We start from the raw sequence: 18932 nt of genomic DNA on the forward strand, positions 1-18932 counted from the left end.
TAATCCCCTCCATATACCATCAATTAAAAGTATTTCTCTCTATCCACTTTAGCTTTTTAAAAGACACGCAAACAAAAACCCCACTCAGGCATATATAATAATTTACATCTCCAAAAGGCACATTCTGCAAGTCTGCTCCTGGCCACCAGTTCTTAGTCCTTCTCTTCTTAGTTGATGAATCTGGAGGCCTCAGCTGTATCCCTCTCCATGTCCCCGTCTCTGGCACTGCTGCTTCTCTGGATAAGGTCCCACATTCTATTTGTGCGTTCCTCTCTTGGTAGTCCTAGGGTCCTCCTGTTTCTGGACTGTAAGATTAACCACTCCCCCTTTTTTTTGGTTACAAAAATTCTACCTTTACAAATGTGACAGTCGCAATTAGCCATGCTAACAGTTATTCACTATTTTATCTTACGAATCTTACCCCCATCTCCTTTCACCAGACCCATCTAGACAAGATGATAGCTATTCAGTGGGGACTCTTTCATTCTCCCCACACCCTTAAACTAAGCTCCCTCTTGAAACCTTGTAAGCCAGTCACTTCATGCCTTTATTGACCCCTCATTTTAGATACCCAACGTCTAAGTTGCCCATTCCTATCTACCCTGTGCACAGAGCGGATAGCATTAATACTTGATTTGAAGACTCTTTCCCTCTCTGTTGGTATTTGCTCTGGTAGCGTAGTGGTTACGAATTAGGCTTCAAACCGGAAGGTCAGCAGTTCGAAACAACCAGCTGCTCCGCGGGAGAAAGATGAGGCGATCTGCTCCTGTAAAGATTTACAGCCTCGGAAACCCTATTCAGGGTCGATATGGGTCGAAACCGACTCGACGGCACTTAACAACAACACTGCTCTGAGTATAAGTCAGGTTCATCATGAAGATGTATTTTCTGTCACTGTAGCTTTTCTAGTCTGCTTCTCCTTTCTAGTTGGGATGAATCACCTCAGAAGGTTGTGGATGGGACTCAGGAGTCCACCTAAAGTCCTATACTCTGTAGAGGCTTTGCATGAGGCCTATTTCACTGGGCAAATTGTAGAACCCCTTTTAGGTATTCCAATCAGTTATAGGCTGAAGGTGGGCTTACAAGTTGTCTCTAATCATGTTTCCCAACATTCCCTTTTATCCCACTCAAGTGTCTATTTTACAATAGCAAGCAAGGGAAACTAATATTCATAAGGCAGTCAAGGATTTTCGTATTATTTACCCTCTTCAAGCTATACCTAGATCCCTGTATCCCAGAGCCCTGTTGTTCCAAGGTTGAATATGCATCACTTTTCACCTCTGTCTCACTAGGCCATGCAAACTTGTCTCAGTGTTCACCCCTATCTATCTTGTTCTTCTGCCTCCTCAACACCCAGAGTTCTGGGACCATCCCGAGCCTGCTTGGCCGGGTATTCTGTGTTGTTGTTAGCTGAGCTCCTTTACTACATGTCCACCCGATCCGCCATCTTGTTTTTTTCCGCCTCTACCCTGAGCTTTTAAAAATCTTTTTGAAAAAGTTACTTGTTCAATTTAAATAAAGAAAACACAATGCATAAAATTCTAAATTCCACGACTTCCAGCAGGATGGCAGATTGAGCAGATATACTACAAGGACTCTACCACAAAGATATAGGAACCAACCACAGCCAGATGCTCTGTGAGAGAAATAGGAGACTTTCTGTTTCCAAAAAGATTTAAAAGCCACAGCCCCAGGTGAGCTACAAGCCCAGGTTAACTATAGCCCGGGTAGGCTACAAAGGTACTGGCTAAAAGAGCTTTGTAACACTTTTCACTATGCTCCCCAGTATCACATTAATATCAACAAAGTCACATTTAATATTAACAACATGGAATGGCCATAAAGTCAAACATGATTCAGAACAGAATGTGGAATGAGGGATACCCATAGCTGACACTCACTAACAGCAGAGAACACCAGAAAGATGTTTTCTTGTGTTTATTAAGTACACAAAGGCATCTGACTATGTGGATAAAAAACTATCAATAACACTGCAAAGAATGAGAATTCCAGAACACTTCATTGTGTTCACACAGAACCTGTGCATAGACTAAGAGGTAGTCATGCAAATAGAACAAGGGGATACTGTGTGCTTTAAGATTAAGAAAAGGTGTTGTTTAATTGTTGTATCCTTTTACCATGCTTATTCAATCTGTATGCAGAGCGAAGAATTCAAGGATGTGGACTATATGGAGAACATGGCATCAAAACTGGAGGAAGACTCATTAAACCTACAATATGCATGACACAACTTTGCTTGGTGAAAGTGAAGAGGACATGATGATACTTATTAATGAAGAGCAAAGTGTATAGCCTTCAGTATAAAATACACCTCAGCATGAAGAAAACAGAAATTCTTTCAAGTGAATAACTGTAACATCATAATCAACGGAGAAAACACTGAAGTCAAGGATTTCATTTCACTTAGATCCACAATCAATGCCAATGGAGGCAACAGTTAAGAAATTCAATGACACTGTATTGCGCAAATGTGCTTCAAAAGACCTCTCCACAGTATTAAAAAGCAAAGGTGTCACTTTGAGGACTAAGGTGCACCTGGCACAAAGCAATGGTATTTTTGTAGCCTCATATGAACGGAAAGCTAGGCAATGAATAAGGAAGACCAAAAAAGAATGTATGTCTTTGAATTATGGTGTTGAATATTGAATATACCAAGACTGCCAGATAACACATAAATCTGTATCGAAAGAAATATAATCAGAACGATCCTTAGAAATGTTATGAGGAGAGACAATGTTATGAGGAGAGACAATCATGCTTGGTAAAACAGACGGCCCCTGAAAGAGAGGACGTCCTTCAAGAAGATGGACTCACAGTGGCTACAACAATGGGCTCAAACACAGCAATGGTTGTGAGAATGGTCCATGACTGGGCAGTGTTTCATCTGTTAGGGGCTCTATGAGTCAGACAGTGCCAATGCCAACTCTCACTGGCACCTAAGAACAGCAATCTCAAAGATTTGCAAACATCAAATAGGATGTTTGAAAAGATTCTGCAAAATGAGAAGTGCTTTAGAAATGCAAGTTATACTAACATAACCGAAGCCATAAAACAAGAATTCCATCCAAACCAGTGTTTTTTAAAAGTAAAGTTGTTGTTGTTAAGTGCCATCAAGTCGATTCTGACCCATAGCGACCTTGTAAAGGGTTTCTGAGGAGCAGCTGGTGACCTTGAACCACCGACCTTGCAGTTCAAACGGCTTTGCAGTCTGATGCATTAGTCCACAGTGCCATACCAGTAAAGTGGGTGGGATAAATTCTCAAACACTTGAGATCAGAAAACTCACTCCCTGTTACTATCAGTTTAGGTAAGGTAAAGCAATGAACTTCATATACATTACTGTTTTAAGTGTCATCAAGTCAATTCTGACTTATAGCGATCCTGTACAGAGTTTCCAAAGAGCAGCTTAGGGGTTTGAACTATTGACCTTGTGGCTAATAATCCAGCTCCATACCAGGACCCTGTACACATTTGCTGTTGTTGTTGTTTATAGCTGTCAAGTTGGTTCTGATTCCTAGCAACCCTGTACAGGGTTTCCAAGGAGCAGCTAGTGGGTTTGAACCACTGACTGTGTGGTTTGCAATCCACGTCTAAACTCCTTTTTCATACTAATGACAGCAATTATTCAATTTCATCAGAGAAAAGCTCCTATTGCCTACCATTCCTAAATTGAATTACCTTTCAACACCTTTAATAAATGACATTAAAGTGCAGACACGACAAGAAATCACTAGTGATTGAAGAGAAATATGGCAGAGCTGGACTTGTCAATAGAGGCGCAAAAATATGGCTTAAACAAGAAAAATCTACCACTTAAAAAAAAAATCATTCACAAACCCCATGGGAATAAAATTTGTCATTTTTAATCCTAACAGATCGTAGGTAAAATGTCTGGCAACATTACTAGCCCTAGATAAGAACTGGCTGAAGTTATTAACACAGGTGTAACTTCCACACTGGGGATCAATTGGGAAATACTAAACACAATCACCACATCCATAATTTAATGTCAACTAATGTCTCAGCATTTCACATACCTTGTAATTTTGGTGAGATTCAAAGTTAGAAAGTGGAGTATTGCATGCTGTGGAGAAGGGCATAACTTTCACACCTCTGTAAACAAGGCCTTTATCATAGAGTTGTTTGAAAACCCACCTAACAAGAAACAGATTTCAATTACATACCAAAATTCTGTTTCCACAAATACAAGCATTTATGCCAATTTGTTTATAGTTTCTATCTACTAAAATAAATGTAAAACAAATACAAATCCAACCTAAAATACAAAGCAATTGTTTAAAATTGGGACAGGAAGAGAAGGGGAATGAACAATAAAAACATAAAAACAAACTAGTTGGTAAATTACAACAAACCAGTACAATGGGACATTATGGTAGACATTAAAAGTGCTAATATCTGCTGACAGGTAAACATGTTCATGATATAATGTTGACTGAGAAAAGCAATTGACAGACCATATCCTATAGTTAGGTAGGTAACACTTATGTAAAACATATACATGCATCACTATACATACTTATATTTAATGCTTCACAGATGCTACAAAATAGATATGGTAATTATGGTTGAGGTTACAGAGTTTTTTTTTCTTTTATAGGATGTTGTTTGCTTCTTAGGACATTACTTATATTTTATAATAATGGACAAATGTGCAAAAGCATTTTAAAATGTATAAATCATAAAACACAAAACCACTAAAGTTTAGGAACAGGCATCTCTCCTGTGGTCACAAATATTTTGCTAACCAGCTAATGTGTTACATTAAGCTAAATTTAACAAGAGAATTTGCAAATGTAAGTGGCAACAGTCAGTCCAGCCTTGTCTTGTGATAAAGATTTACCTCCTCCAATTGGATACCAGAACACATTGAAGGGGATCCTTACTTAATCCTGCCGCTATCTAATTCAGCTTTATATTCCAATTACTATGTGAGTGACTTGATGGCACACAACAACAATGGGCTTGGCAGAGTAAGCGCATTAAGTTCTCATTGATTTCATGACAGTTTAATGAAACAATGTAATTATATTTCCATGTTACTCTGTTGCCTTTAGGTAAAGCTTAAAAAGTACTATTTTAAAACAAATTTCCCATGTTTTAACTCATATTTAAATGGTATCATTTGACGCAAGAATATGCAGGAATAATGTTGCATATAATGTTGTTGTTGTCATTGTTTAGTGCCATTGAGTCAACTCTGACCCATAGCAGCCAAGTATAGGGTTTCTAAGGAGCCAGTCAGTGAGCTTGAACCACCAATCTTGCAGTTCAAATGACTGTAGTCTGACACATTAGCCCACAGCACCACACCAGGACTCCATATAACAGCATAGATCTATAAAATTAGCTGTGTCATCTTAAGTGAATCACAACTACTAGACTTAACTTCCAACTGTGTTCCAAACAATGCATAGGACACTCTTGGGAAAAATTTATATGAACATATTTTTTATACTCAAGTAATTAAGTACTGTTGAGTAGGTTCTGACTTATGGCAACCCTGTATAGGGATTCAAAGAAGTGGCTAGAGTTTAAACCACCAAATTTGCAGTTAATTAAACATAAATACTAACTATGATTGTTACTATGAAAGGTGTATACTAGTTTTTATATTCATCATCAGTTTATGTGTCTATTTTATGCCAAGAAGTTTCTCAGGAATAACTTTGTAGCACTCAGAAGCTTAAAAAAAACACACCAATTTTCCTTCTGATTCAAGCCATGTTTTAAGTAAATTAATAACTACTATCTATGGACTACTGGTATGGTGCTATAGCATCAGCACTGGACTGCTAACCAAAAGGTCAGCAGTTCAAACCCACCAGTTGCTCCTGGGAAACCCTATATAGGAACATGAGTCAGAAAACCAATTCAATGGCACTTAACAACATCACCTAATGCTACTGTTGTTGTTGTTGTGAAGTGCCGTTGAGTTGATTCCGACCCATTGTGACCCTGTATAGAGTTTCCAAGGAGCAGCTGGTGAACTTGAACCACTGACTTTGCAGTTCAAACGACTTTGCAGTCTGATGCTTTAGCCCACAGCACCACACCAGGACTCTAGTGCTATTACTAAAAGTAAAATATTACTTTCTTCCCAGTCCAAGCCACATTAACTTCTCGGTAACCCTTCCTTATCTAGAGTATAAATGGTGGTGGCTATGTGGAGCAAGTTCTAACCCATAGCAACTATATATATATTGTGTCTGAGGCTTTAAATATTTATGGGAGCAGAAAGCCTCATCTTTCTCCCACTGAGCGGCTGGTAAATTCCAACTGCTGACCTTGCAACTTGTAACCCACTATGGTGTCAGAGTTCCTTAGAATTAATATAAAATCTGGTTTCTAAGATACTCTAATCAGCAAACTAAAGTTGTTCAGTGAATGGCAATCTTTGTTCCAAGGCTCTGGTTTGTCAAAAACCTCATCAGCTATCCACCCTTGGTGCATGCTTCTATAGGGCAACATCAGAATCTAGCACTGCTCTACAAGTGTAAAGGAACTAGGTCAAGCATGTGCAACAGCTCTTAAAAGAAATGTGAAAAAGCAGCTGAGCTGGTAGTAAAAGCCATAACATTGTTGTTATAGTTAGGTGCTATTGAGTCGATTTAGACTCGCTCAAGGGAGCCACTGGTGGGTTTGAGCTGCCAACCTCATGGTTAGTAGTCCAGTGTTTATCCTACAGCTCCACGAGTGCTCCAGAAAAAGCAACAGTACCTATGGAAAAAGGTTATCTTACAATGTAGCACTGCAACTCATCTATACTTTTATGAATGATTTAACAAAAGAATTTCCTCAAAGCTAGGTTAGTTATGTATGTAAAGCATTTTATAACCATATCCATGACTATCTGTTTGCTCATTAATCACAAATACTAATAATCACAAACACCAACTATCAAAATAAATATCGCTATAGTATTTTCCAACTGTTGTGAAATAGTGACTGCATTTTATCACCTCTCATTATTACACTCACGCACACAATGTCTTAGGACTTAATTCACTGAAGGGAAAAAAACCTGAAAACCTATTTCCCCTAAATTTGGTGGTAGTGATGGTGTGCCGTGGAATCGCTTCCAACTCATAGCGACCCTATACAGGGTTTCTGAGGCTGTAAATCCTTATGGGTACAGTAAGCTTCATCTTTCTCCCATGGAACCACTGGTAGTCTCTAACTGCTGACTATGAGATTAGCAGCTCTACTCATAACCACTACACTACCAGAGCTCCTTTCCCTAAATTTAGTATAAACTAAGTTGACAAAATTAAAAAACAAAAACCTGCAACTGATTACCAGATCATTTTCAAACTGTATTTATTGTTAATATAATCATATACGCAGATGTAGAAATATTAATGTATCTGATTACAGGTTGCTGCTCAACTTGCTACAGCTATTAGCTATTAATACACCTCAGAATTTATGTATACCCAGTAACCTTCCTAGAATATATAAACATACATGGCCCCAAAGTAGTGAGATAATTGGGAACCTGAAAATAAAGTGCCTTATGACAGAGCACCTCTCTACTAACCAATACAACAAAATACTCATCGTATTTACCATTTCAAATAAACCTACCAGACAGATTCCATGAATTGTGGATAAAGAGTTTTGTAGTCATTGTCAAAGTCAATCCAACGGCCAAGTCTGGTTACAGTAGACTTAAAAAATATAAATATTAGAGCATTATAAGACAATGATATTTGTTATTGTACACCAATGCATATTTTCTACTTCTATTATCTCCATATGCAATGATTTTAGGAAAACAGAACAGAAATCATTCAAGTAAATCTATTTTGAAAACAACATACTGTAAAGTTTAGCACAAGCTTTGTCATTTGTCATATTTACAAGTATTCCTTTAGAAAAGTCTTCTACTAAAATCACCATTTGGCAAACAGCATCAGCTAAATACTGCTGACAAGAATTGTCAATAAATTCTAAAATTACTGAGTGAAAGAATGAAGGAAACGAAGTATTACATAGACTCTCCCCACAAGATTGTTTAATTACAAAAGGAAAAGCTGTAATTTTCGAAGGAGAAATCTGACCAATAACTCCTTTTACCAAGCAAAGTTAACATTGCCAGAGACATATCAATGGCTCCTGATCGAAAATACTGAACAAGGGCACATCACTTCTGAAACATTCTTGCCAAAAATGTATAACTTGAGTTAAGATGAAACATCAAGCATTGACGAACATTCTATAAAAATAACTGGCTGCTTCTTTCCAAAAGCAAGGTTATGAAAGACAAGAAAGACTAAGGGGCTGTTCCATATTAGACGACAATAACAATGAAATGTAATAACATAGTCCTGGATCGGAACTTGGTAGAGAATAAAACAAGAGTAGGACAACTGGCAAGATTTCAATAAGATATTTAGTATTGTATAAATGTTCATACTTTTGATAATTACACTATGGTTAGTGAGGATTTTAACATTTAAGAAAAGTGAATGAACTCTTTGTACTATTTTTGCAGTTTTTTAGTCTTAAATAATTTCGAAATGAAAAGTTTAAAAAAAATTTAAAACTTAAGAAAAAAAGAAAAGGCTTGTTACACTCATCAGTATTTTTCCTTATTGGCAATCAGGAGAGAAAGGTTCTGAGAAAACTGAGGAGCTTTGGTTTTCAAGTTAATAAAATCAGACTTTATTCCTCAATGAGTGTTTGAGCAAGGGAAAAGGATGTCATTTAGGAGAGAATAATTTGGCAGCCTATGTAGAAAGAATATGAGGAAGAAACTAAGACATTGTTACAGAAATCACTGAAGTGGTGGGTGAGATGCAAGGAAAATGTTGCAGGAATGAAAAGAAATAACTAGACAGAGACATTAAGAAACATTTATGCAAATTTGGTGTTTGATTTGATCATGGGTATCACTATCTGAGGAGTCCTGGTGTGGCTCTGCAGGAGAATGCAATGGACCCCAAGGTTGATTTGAACCGTAAAGTCAATTCACCAGCTGCTCCTTGGAAATCCTACACTGGGTTGCTATGACTCGTAACCAACTCAATGGCACTTAACAGAAACAAAACAGCATTAACATTTGGACACTGAAAGAATGATATCATTGGTAGAACAGGGAATTCTTGAAGTACAGTAGCTTTCCGAAGTCAAAGTGGTAAGGTGGAGGTATAGAAAGAGAGAAAAAAAGCCAGGCATCTATCTTTTTAAGTCATACAGACTAATCTAACCAGATAGGAAGAAGCCAATAGCCAGGGAGGAAAGGGAGAGTTGAGGATCTTTGTTGTTAAGCGCTTGAGAACAAGAGAAGACTGGAGATCTGCCAATACTTGACTATTCTCTACAGGTGTCTGTTTATAGGGAGCTTGTAGTGCAGTGAACTACTTCATGGCTCTTCAAGCCAGTCTTTGCAACTCCCACTACTTTTTTCTGATGGGTATAGGTAAGAGAAGGTGGGGGAAGATGCTTATGATTCAGTGATAAGGTACTGTTAACAGGGTTCATTGTGAAAATTTGGAACTCTTACATGGGTATAAAATGAGCCATCTCCAAAGCAGGAGAGGGGGATCTCCCTACCATTAAAGATGAGTCAGGAGTGGAGCACATCCTTTAGAATTTAAGATCCCTGCACATTCAATCTTCTCGACCCAGGGACAGAAAGCTGCAACACAAAGGAGTCGCAAAGGAACAAGAGAGGCAGAAACAAGAGTCAAGAACCAGACCAAGTAGTGGCCTTCCCAGCTCACTTAGGAAATAACGTCAAGTGACGGTGGGCAAGAGTCTTGCTTGTAGAGTGGGATGCCTCAAAGCACTTGACTAAGGGAGCTAGGCTTGCCAATCCACAGAGCCAGAGCCGAAAGCCTTCAGGTTTGGGATTATGGTAGAGTGGTGTGTCCTGTGGGCATTATCAGCAGTTCTGAAAAAGCTCTGTAACATTATCCAGGTAGAGAGAGGGGCGTGCCTGTGGGCCTGGCTGACGAACAGCTGTCCTGACTGAAAGACCTGTGCCCTGAGCATTTTCTAATCCTGCTGATTTCCCTAATAAACTCCTTAAGTGGAAGTATGACATCTCAATTCTGTGCGGTCACTGTAATGAATTATTAAACCCAACTGAGGAGTAGAGAGGGTTTGGTGCTCATTTTTTTTTCCTTTTTCTTTTTCTTTTTGAAGCATTCAAGCTAAGGGAAGCTAGATGCAAGATGGGAGTCAAATAAATAAATATTCAAATTAGGTTATTGGCTACAGCAGTCTGATTCTCGTCATACTGTGGACAGAGGGGACATGAAATATGGAAGACCAAGTAAGCACATATAAATCAAAAAGAGAGCCAACTCAGTTAGAGGTAACAACTTAAGTAAAAGTGTTGGAAGAGGAAGTCAAAGACCTTTTCTTAGGTATACACACTGTAAAGTGGAGGGTCAATCTCAGAGTTTTACTTTTCACAGCATCTTATAAAGGCACAAAGATCATGAACCAATTCAACTCCCATGTAAATACTGACATTTTCATGCTTCTAATGAAAACAACAAACTCAATATACCTTCCACTCAGCAGAGTATCTCATCACAATTGCTCGACACTGACGATTATACTCTGCAATCCCCATCTTGGCCACATCCTCTGGTCCTCTGATTCCCAGAGTCTTATCAATCTCATATTCCTGAAAATTAATGATAAAACTGTTGGCATTCCTATCCAATGAAATGATTGCAACTGAGCAATTCTAGACATTAAAATAGCCTTAAAAAGTCAGTTCTCAGAAAATGATGCATAAATGAAAGTATTATGGAAATTAATTAGGAATCTGACATATAACAAAAATCCATTATATTTTAGCACATCATATGATAAGATCTAACGTTTTAAAAAAATGAGAAAACTACAATGCTAGAGACTCAAGCATACCACAGGTAAACCATGACAATCCCATCCAAATCTTCTGTCAACATGAAATCCACTCTGATGAGCGTATCTTGTAACTATGTCTTTAATTGTCCCTGCAAGTATATGTCCATAATGAGGCAGTCCAGTTGCAAAAGGAGGTCCATCATAAAAGGTAAATCTAACAGAGGCAATTAAAAAAACATCCTGGTAAAACACTTTAAAACAGCAAAAATTTAGGAAAATGTTTTTCTTAAAACAGCTCCTATCAGAGTGGAATGTTTGGGGAGAGGGAAAACAGCAATACCAGCAAAAAAGATATGCTGGACTTGGTATCTCTAGAGGTCCTATTTTCATAAACGACACCACTACAGCAAAGCCAGAGAGACCTCCATTTGACTCTCCAGTCTTCATTTACTAGTTTCATGACATACTGTGATCCTGAGTTCTTTCATCAGTAAAATAAAGCAACATCAAAAGACTGGTCTTTGATGGCTGCATAACAGAGGCAGGAAGTACCTCTTACTAGTCTGTTGTTTAGTGCTGTTTAGTGTTTAGTTCTGTCAAGTCAGTTCTGACTCATAGCAACCCTATATAGGGTTTCCAAGGAGCAGCTGGTGAGCCTGAACCGCTGAATTTGCAGTTCAAGTCGACCTTGCAGTACAGCGTAGCGCAGCGCATTAACCCACCGTACCACACAAGGGCTTCATTACTAATATAAGTATGTGCTAAGGGCCTAAATGAGGGTGGTGATGATGGCAAAAGTAGAATAGAAGAAAGTGATATATAAACTCTAGTCTACTAAGACTCTTAAAGAAACTGAGTCTAATAATTAAGAACTCATCCACTCAACATATACTGCTGAGTACCCATAAGAGCTAAGTTGTTAATTGCTGTTCAGTCAGTTCCAACTCACAGTGGCCCTGTATCGGGTTGTCCATGAAGTGGCTACAATGTCTGAACCTCTGACCTTGCAATTACCGGTCCAGTGCTTACCATGCCACTGTACAACCAGGACTCACTGGGAATACAAACATGAATACAAAGATAAATAAGGACTCCATCTTTACCACAGAAATTTACTTACCTTGGTCTATGTTTTGACTGCTTTAAGCATTCCTGAAAACAATTAAATTCAGACCAAAACTGTAGTATTTTCTCCTCTTCAGCAGGAAAATTGATACTTTCTGGGACTTGTTGAATCATTTTGTTGCTGCAAGACAAATCAAATACATTATTCTCAAGAGAGATGTCTAGGAATGACAAAATATATATCACTACCCATCATACTAATAAGGAGCTCTGCTAGCGTAGTGGTCATGAATCGGGCTGTGAACCAAGGTAAGCAGTTCGAAACTACCAGCTGCTCCGCGGGAGAAAGATGAGGCTTTCTGCTCCCATAAAGATTACCAGCCTCGGAAACCCTGTGCAGGGTCACTATGAGTCGGAACCGACTCCACGGCACATAACAACAACAGCAACCCATCATACTAAGGAGCTCTGGTAGCAGAGTGGTTACGAATTGGGCTGCGAACTGCAAGGTTAACAGTTCGAAACTACCAGCTGTTCCGCAGGAGAAATATGGGGCTTTCTGCTCCCATAAAGATTTACAGCCTCGGAAACCCTGTATAGGTCGCTTTGTGGTGGGGGTGGGTGTTGCAGGCTTACAGGGTATACGCCCCTTGGTTGGGTAAGGATGCATTGACAGGATGATAACTATACCAATGAAATGATGGATGATGGAATGAATGTAAAGCTGATGTTCTCCCATGTAGACTATCACACAATTCACAAGAAAACATTAAAAAAAAAAAAAAATGGGGGCTATAAAGACATGAAGTGGCTGCCTTACATGCTTTCATGAGAGTGATTAGTATCGACACAAGAGGGGAAAGATAGAATCCCCACTGAATAGCTTTCCTCTTGTCCAGGTGGGTCTGGTGAAAGGGGATGGGGGAGGATGAGAAAAGGATTTTATGATTCAATTGTGAGTACCTATTACCAGGACTAATGGCAATTGTCACAACTGTAAATGTAGAAGAGGTGTAACTAAAAGGGGGGAGTAGTTAATCTATCATTTCACAAACAGAGGAAAGAGCATGAGAGGAAAGAGGGATCCTAACCAGAAAACCAGGGACAACAGAGATGGTGGCAGAGACAATGGCATAGAGAGACAGAGCAGGAGACAGGCAGTATGCCTGCAGACAGGAGGCTGGCTTGCAAAATGTGCCTTTGGATGTTTAAACAAATATATGTTTTCAGTGTGGTATAAGTACATCCAAAATAAAAAAGGTAACAGAGATAAATACTCTTACTTGATGGTACATGGAGGGGGTTGCAATCATTGCAATGATTTACTGAATGTAAAACAGATGCTCTGTCCTGTAAACCTTCACTCAGTCAATTCACAATAAAAGCTTAAAAAATATATATTGGGTTGTTTGTCTTTTTATGGCTGAGTTGTAAGAGTTCTTTATATATCCTGGATACATTTCTTTAACCTAATTTGTGATTTGCAAATGGTTTTCCACATTCTATGAAGTGTCTTTTTATTTCCTTGATGTTATTCTCAGAAAGACAAATGTTTTTAATTTTAAAGAAGTCCAATTTCTATTTTTATTTATCATTGGAGGTTTTGGTGTCATATCTAAGAAACATTACCTAAAACAAGATTGTGATGATTTACTAAGAGTTTTATTACACTGTTAACTGTGACACATAGACCATTAAGTGAGTTTTTATATATTATGCGTAGGGGATACATAGTCCTTTTTCACTGTCCATTTTACCTCTGTTGTTTATTGCTACTGACCTCCCTAACTTCACAAGGGGGAGAGAGAATCACCATCAGCATCAAAGCAGATTCTTATGAGGCAGAGGTCAGACATGCCTCCACTCCCCCAACCTTTTTATCCATCTAACACTAGCTGTCCCATCCACAGCACTCTCAACTCCTCTGCTAGGTTCAATAATTCTTTGCAGTGGCCTCAAAGAACTCACAGATAATATCAGGATTGTGTGTGTGTGTGTATAAACATGTGTGGGTTTATTAGTGAAGTAACAGGTTATAATTCAGGCTCAGGAACACTTAAGGATACAGTCTCTTCTGAGCTGTGTCTACAAGCAGGTAGGTCTCTGGCCTAGCCTCTGCCCTACTCAAGCATGTTACCAGGCTCTTTTAGCACTATCCAGAGAAGCCCCATTTTACCATGCTTGGTAAGGTGGAGGGTCAGAGAAAAAGAGGAAGACCCCCAACGAGATGGATTAGCCATGTGGCAAGAATTCTGAGCTTGGCCCAGGACCATGCAGTGTTTGCTTCCATTGTACACAGGGTCACTATGAGTCGGTAGCGACTAGATGGTAACTAACAACAACAACAACAAATACCAAACTCAAATGGCATTGATTATTCTATACCGCTAAACATAAAGAACCGACTCGACGGCACTTAACAACAACAACAAAAAACATAAAAATTCAGCATAAGGTTATGAATCACTCCGAGAAGAGCTATGTACCAGTGACCGGGCTATGGCAGCTGTTGAGAAGGAACAGCTCCCATGCATATATCACAGTATTGCTCTAGCCCATTAGAATCCACTGGAGAGCTGTACCTGCACAACAGCATCCAGCAACCACAGGGCATCGGGGAGGGGAAGGCTAACTCCACCAAGTCAGCCTCTGGGATGCAATCTTATTCTGTCATTCCTTCAGGCTTCCCTAGCCTCAACTTCCTTTCCAGAAATTTCTGGACTACCCTCCCTGACTGAAATAAATAATGATACATCAATAAAAGAATACCATGCAACCACTAAAAACAACACATTTATATTAAATATGCACACAACCTATCCACATTAGAGAAAAAGCATGTCACGAGACTGTGGATGTAGTAAATCAATTTCAAAATATTTTAAAATATATTAATATAGTCAATCTATGTTTAAGTATTTTAGTGTTTGAATTTACAAGCCTACTCACCAAACTTAACTATGGCTACCATAAGATGTAAGATTTGGAAGAGAAAGGCATGAGAGAAAAAAACAACAGTATGTGAGGGAGCATCAAAAAGTTCATGGAAAAATTATACTCGTTTATAATTCCATTTTCCAAGGACTTTCTGATGCCCCCTAATAAATCCTATATGTTGTTGTTTTGGGTGCCATCAGGCTGATTGCAACTAATAACAACCTCATGTGACAGATTAGAACTCCCCCATAGGGATTACTTGGAGTCCTGGTGTGGCACTGTAGGATAAGTACTGGGCTGCTAACCAAAAGGTCGGTGGTTGAAACCCACTAGGTGCTCCTCAGAAACCCTATTCAGGGTTGCTATGAGTCAGATGGACTCAACAGCACTTACCAACAACATGTATGTATATATGCTGGAGCTGTTAAGTGCTACAGAGCTGGTTCTGACTCATAGTGACCCTGGATAGGGTCTTCAAGAAGCAGACGATGGGTTTCAATCACCAACCTTTAGATTAGCAGTCCAATACTTAACCTACAGTGAATCTGAACCACCAACTTTGCAGTTATCAGCCCAGTGTTTATCCTACAGAACCACACCAACCCTGAGCTTCAGATGAAAAGACAGAGAAGTGGATTAAATGCTTACTAGGAGAGAGAACTGAGTAAACACAACAAAAAAAATGAAAGACTGGGACCTACGGTGGCCAACCAGACACAGTACAGTCATCTTAAGCCTTTGTGAGCGGCTTCAAAGACAAGAAAACATGCCAGTGGCTCACAGCAATAAAGGTACAATATTTTTCTTGTTCCTCACACACCCCTGGTGACCAGGTGACCACTCCCCACCCCACCCCACCCCCAGTACACCCCTAGGGAAACTCCCACTTTCCTGGCGATGGAGCCAAAAAGAGGTAAGTACCCGAGTACAGCAGTTGTGAGGCCCATTAAAGGAGGGAGCAGCTATCTGCATTAACCCCATTTGGGGTTAAGGGGCCTTGTTCCATATCTGCAGAGCCAGCCCTGGACTAGTCTCCTCACTAGGAGAAGCAGCTGAACAGAAGTGAAGTGGGGAAAAAAAGAAAGGAGACAGGTGATCTGTGCCAGCCAACCAGGTTATGGTGTGGCCATCTTCAACTTTTGTGGGCAACTTTGATGGTAAGAGAACAATAGGTGGCACAAAGGCATGCCACTTATTGGCAGAGTGAAAAGTGAGAAACTTTTTCTTGTACTCCACATTACCCCAGCGACCAAAGGTATACCCACACCTGCATACACTACCAGGGAAGCTCCTGCTCTCTGGGTCGTCGGAGCTGCAACAAAGGGGGTAGGGAACTAGCAGCACTGACCCCAGCACCTAGAATCAGGTGTGGCCTGCTCCAGACCTGCAGAGCTGGTTCTGGCCAGGCCTGGACAAGCAGGACCTTTCAACCTCAGCTGCCTTCTGGGACAAAAATACACTGATCGCCTAGCGGCTTTGGAGTCTGCACAAAGTACTTCCAGATTGGAAGCCCAGAACACACAACACCTAGCCCCACAGGAACTCCATCTAGGGTTGAAAGTTACTGGTTCATCCTTTACCCACCCACAACATGAGGTCTTTGACGGGCAGGAGACCCTCAATTTTCTCCTCTCTGGGTCTGGCACCTGCCCTGGTTTTTCCTTTCATTGTTTTTGGGTGTTTATTTTTTCTTCCTCTCTCTTGTTTTCTAGCCTTTCGATCTTTGCTTCCAAGAAAGAAGAGGGTTAGGGTTGGTGCTGCTAACATACTCCCTTTGATGTGGGTCTGATGGACAGGAAAACAGGAGCTTCCCTGGGAGTGTACAGAGGTGGAGGTAGGTTACAACTCTAGTCGCCAAGGTAAAGTGGGAGACAAGAAAAAATTTTGCACCATTCTCTCTACCACCCTCTGTTGCCTTCAAAGTCACCCTCAAAAGTTCAATATGGTCACGCCGCACCTGACTGGCTAACACAAATCAGTCTCTTTTCTTTCTCCCACCAACCTACACATCTGTTCAGCTGCTTCTCCTACTGTGGGCTAGTCCTGAGGTGACCAGGGCCAGCTCTACAGATTTGGAGCCCACCAGAATGGGGTTAATGCAGACAGCTCTCACCTCCTACAATGGAGCTCACAACTGCAGCACTCACCACTGGGAGTGGGAGCTTACCTGGAGGTGTATGCAGGTGGGGTACAGGGTTGCATCTGGTGTTCAAGAGTGGGAGGGGGGGAGAAAAAAATTATACCTTTATTTCTGTGAGGTATTGGTATGTTCTGTGACCCCCAATATGTTTGCTTGCCTCTGATTCCACTCACAAAAGCTTAAACGGCCACACCACATTCTGGTCAGCCAGCATAGGTCACCAGTCTGTCTCCATTTTATTGCTGAATCTGTTCAACTTTTTCTCTTACTAAGCATTCAATCTACTTCTCTATCCCTTCATCAGAAGCTCAGGGTTCCAGGACTATCATCTGTATCTGTTTCATTTGGTTTTCCGTATCTTTGCTACAGAAGGTCTATGTAATAGAATTAAAGAACGAAATAGACAACTCTACAATAATACTGGTGGTGACAGTGGTGATGTGCCATGGAATCAGTTCTAACTCACAGCAACGCAGACCAGGCTTTCCAAAGCTATAAATCTTTACAGGAGCAGAAAGCTTCATATTTCTCTGGTGGAAGAGCTGGTAGTTTTGAACTGCTGGCCTTGAGGTTGGCAGCCCAACTCATAACCACTATGCTACCAGAGCTCCTTACAATAATACTAGGAGATTTTAATACACCACTTTTGATGAAGGATAAAACAACTAGAAAAAAAATCAACAGAGACACAGAAGAATCAACTTGACTTCATAGATTTATACGAAGCACTCAACCCAACAACAGCACAATAGACATCTTTCTCCAGTGCACATGGAACACTCGCTAAAAGAGACCATATGTTAGGCATCAAAGCAAGCCTCGATAAAATTTAAAACATCCAAATACTACAAGCCATCTTCTCAGATCACAATGCTATAAATTAAAATCAACAATAGGAACATGGGGGGGGGGGGAGAATCAGATATATGGAAACTGAATAACACTCTGTTTAAAAACTACTGGGTAATCTATTTTAAAATTTTAAATTCCTTGAATCAAATGAGAATAAAAACACAACATTCCAGAACCTTTGAAACACAGCAAAAGTGGTATTTACAGGACAATTTATAGCAATAATCACACACATCAAAAAAGAAAAGCCAAAATCAACACATTAATGCAACATCTCCAACAATTACAAAAAGAGCAAAGTAAGCCTACAGTCACCAAAAGAAAAAATATAATAAAAATTAGAGTAGAAATAAATGAACTACAAACCAGGAAAACAACAGAAAGAATCAACAAGACATAAAGTTGGTTCTGTGAGAGGATTAATAAAATTGACAAACCGTTGGGAAATCGAACAAAAGACAATGCAAATAACAAGATAAGAAACAATATGGGTAAAGTCACAACATAACCAATGACTAGGCTTATGCACACCATTGTTCATCACAGTACTATTCACAACAGCAAAGAGATGGAGACAGCATATATATGCCCATCAAAGGAAGAATGAATAAACAAAAACTTTGATACATACACACAATGGAACAGTATGTAACGTTGAAGAATAATGATGAATCTGCGAAATACCTCATAACATGGATAAATCTGAAAGACATTAAGCTGACTGAAATTAGTCAATCACAAAAGGATGAATAGTATATGAGACCACTATTGTAAAAGCTTAAGAAAAGGTTTCCATGCTAAAAGAAACATTCTTTGATGATTATCAGGGGTGGGAGGAAAGAGTAATTCACTGGCTGGAGTGTTGTTGTTGTTGTTAGGGGCCATTGAGTTGATACTGACTCATAGCGACCCTATGCACAATAGAACAAAACACTGCCTGGTCCTGGGCCAACCTGGGATCAGTGAAATATACAAACAAGAAGGAGAATGGCTGGAAAAAGATATGCAAAAGATTGAAACAACACCTTCACCTCACACCTTATACAAAAACCAACTCAACATGGATTAA

At 39.7% G+C, this 18932-nt stretch overlaps 1 protein-coding gene across 1 annotated transcript in view; it reads right to left on the reverse strand.

Annotated features, from left to right (window-relative positions):
- Positions 1-12112, reverse strand: part of IARS (isoleucyl-tRNA synthetase) — a 99649-nt gene extending 87537 nt beyond the window's left edge. Inside the window, exons 1-5 of the mRNA XM_006876763.1 lie at positions 11990-12112; positions 10927-11083; positions 10562-10681; positions 7627-7709; positions 4059-4176 (exon numbers count right to left, since the gene is read on the reverse strand). Of these exons, the coding sequence (XP_006876825.1) occupies positions 4059-4176; positions 7627-7709; positions 10562-10681; positions 10927-11083; positions 11990-12108 (597 nt within the window). The 5' untranslated portion in view covers positions 12109-12112. The remainder of the gene's footprint in view (positions 1-4058; positions 4177-7626; positions 7710-10561; positions 10682-10926; positions 11084-11989) is intronic.
- Positions 12113-18932: the final 6820 nt, after the last annotated feature.

Source organism: Chrysochloris asiatica, unplaced genomic scaffold, assembly GCF_000296735.1.
Source record: "Chrysochloris asiatica unplaced genomic scaffold, ChrAsi1.0 scaffold00412, whole genome shotgun sequence".
Lineage (NCBI taxonomy): Eukaryota > Metazoa > Chordata > Mammalia > Afrosoricida > Chrysochloridae > Chrysochloris > Chrysochloris asiatica.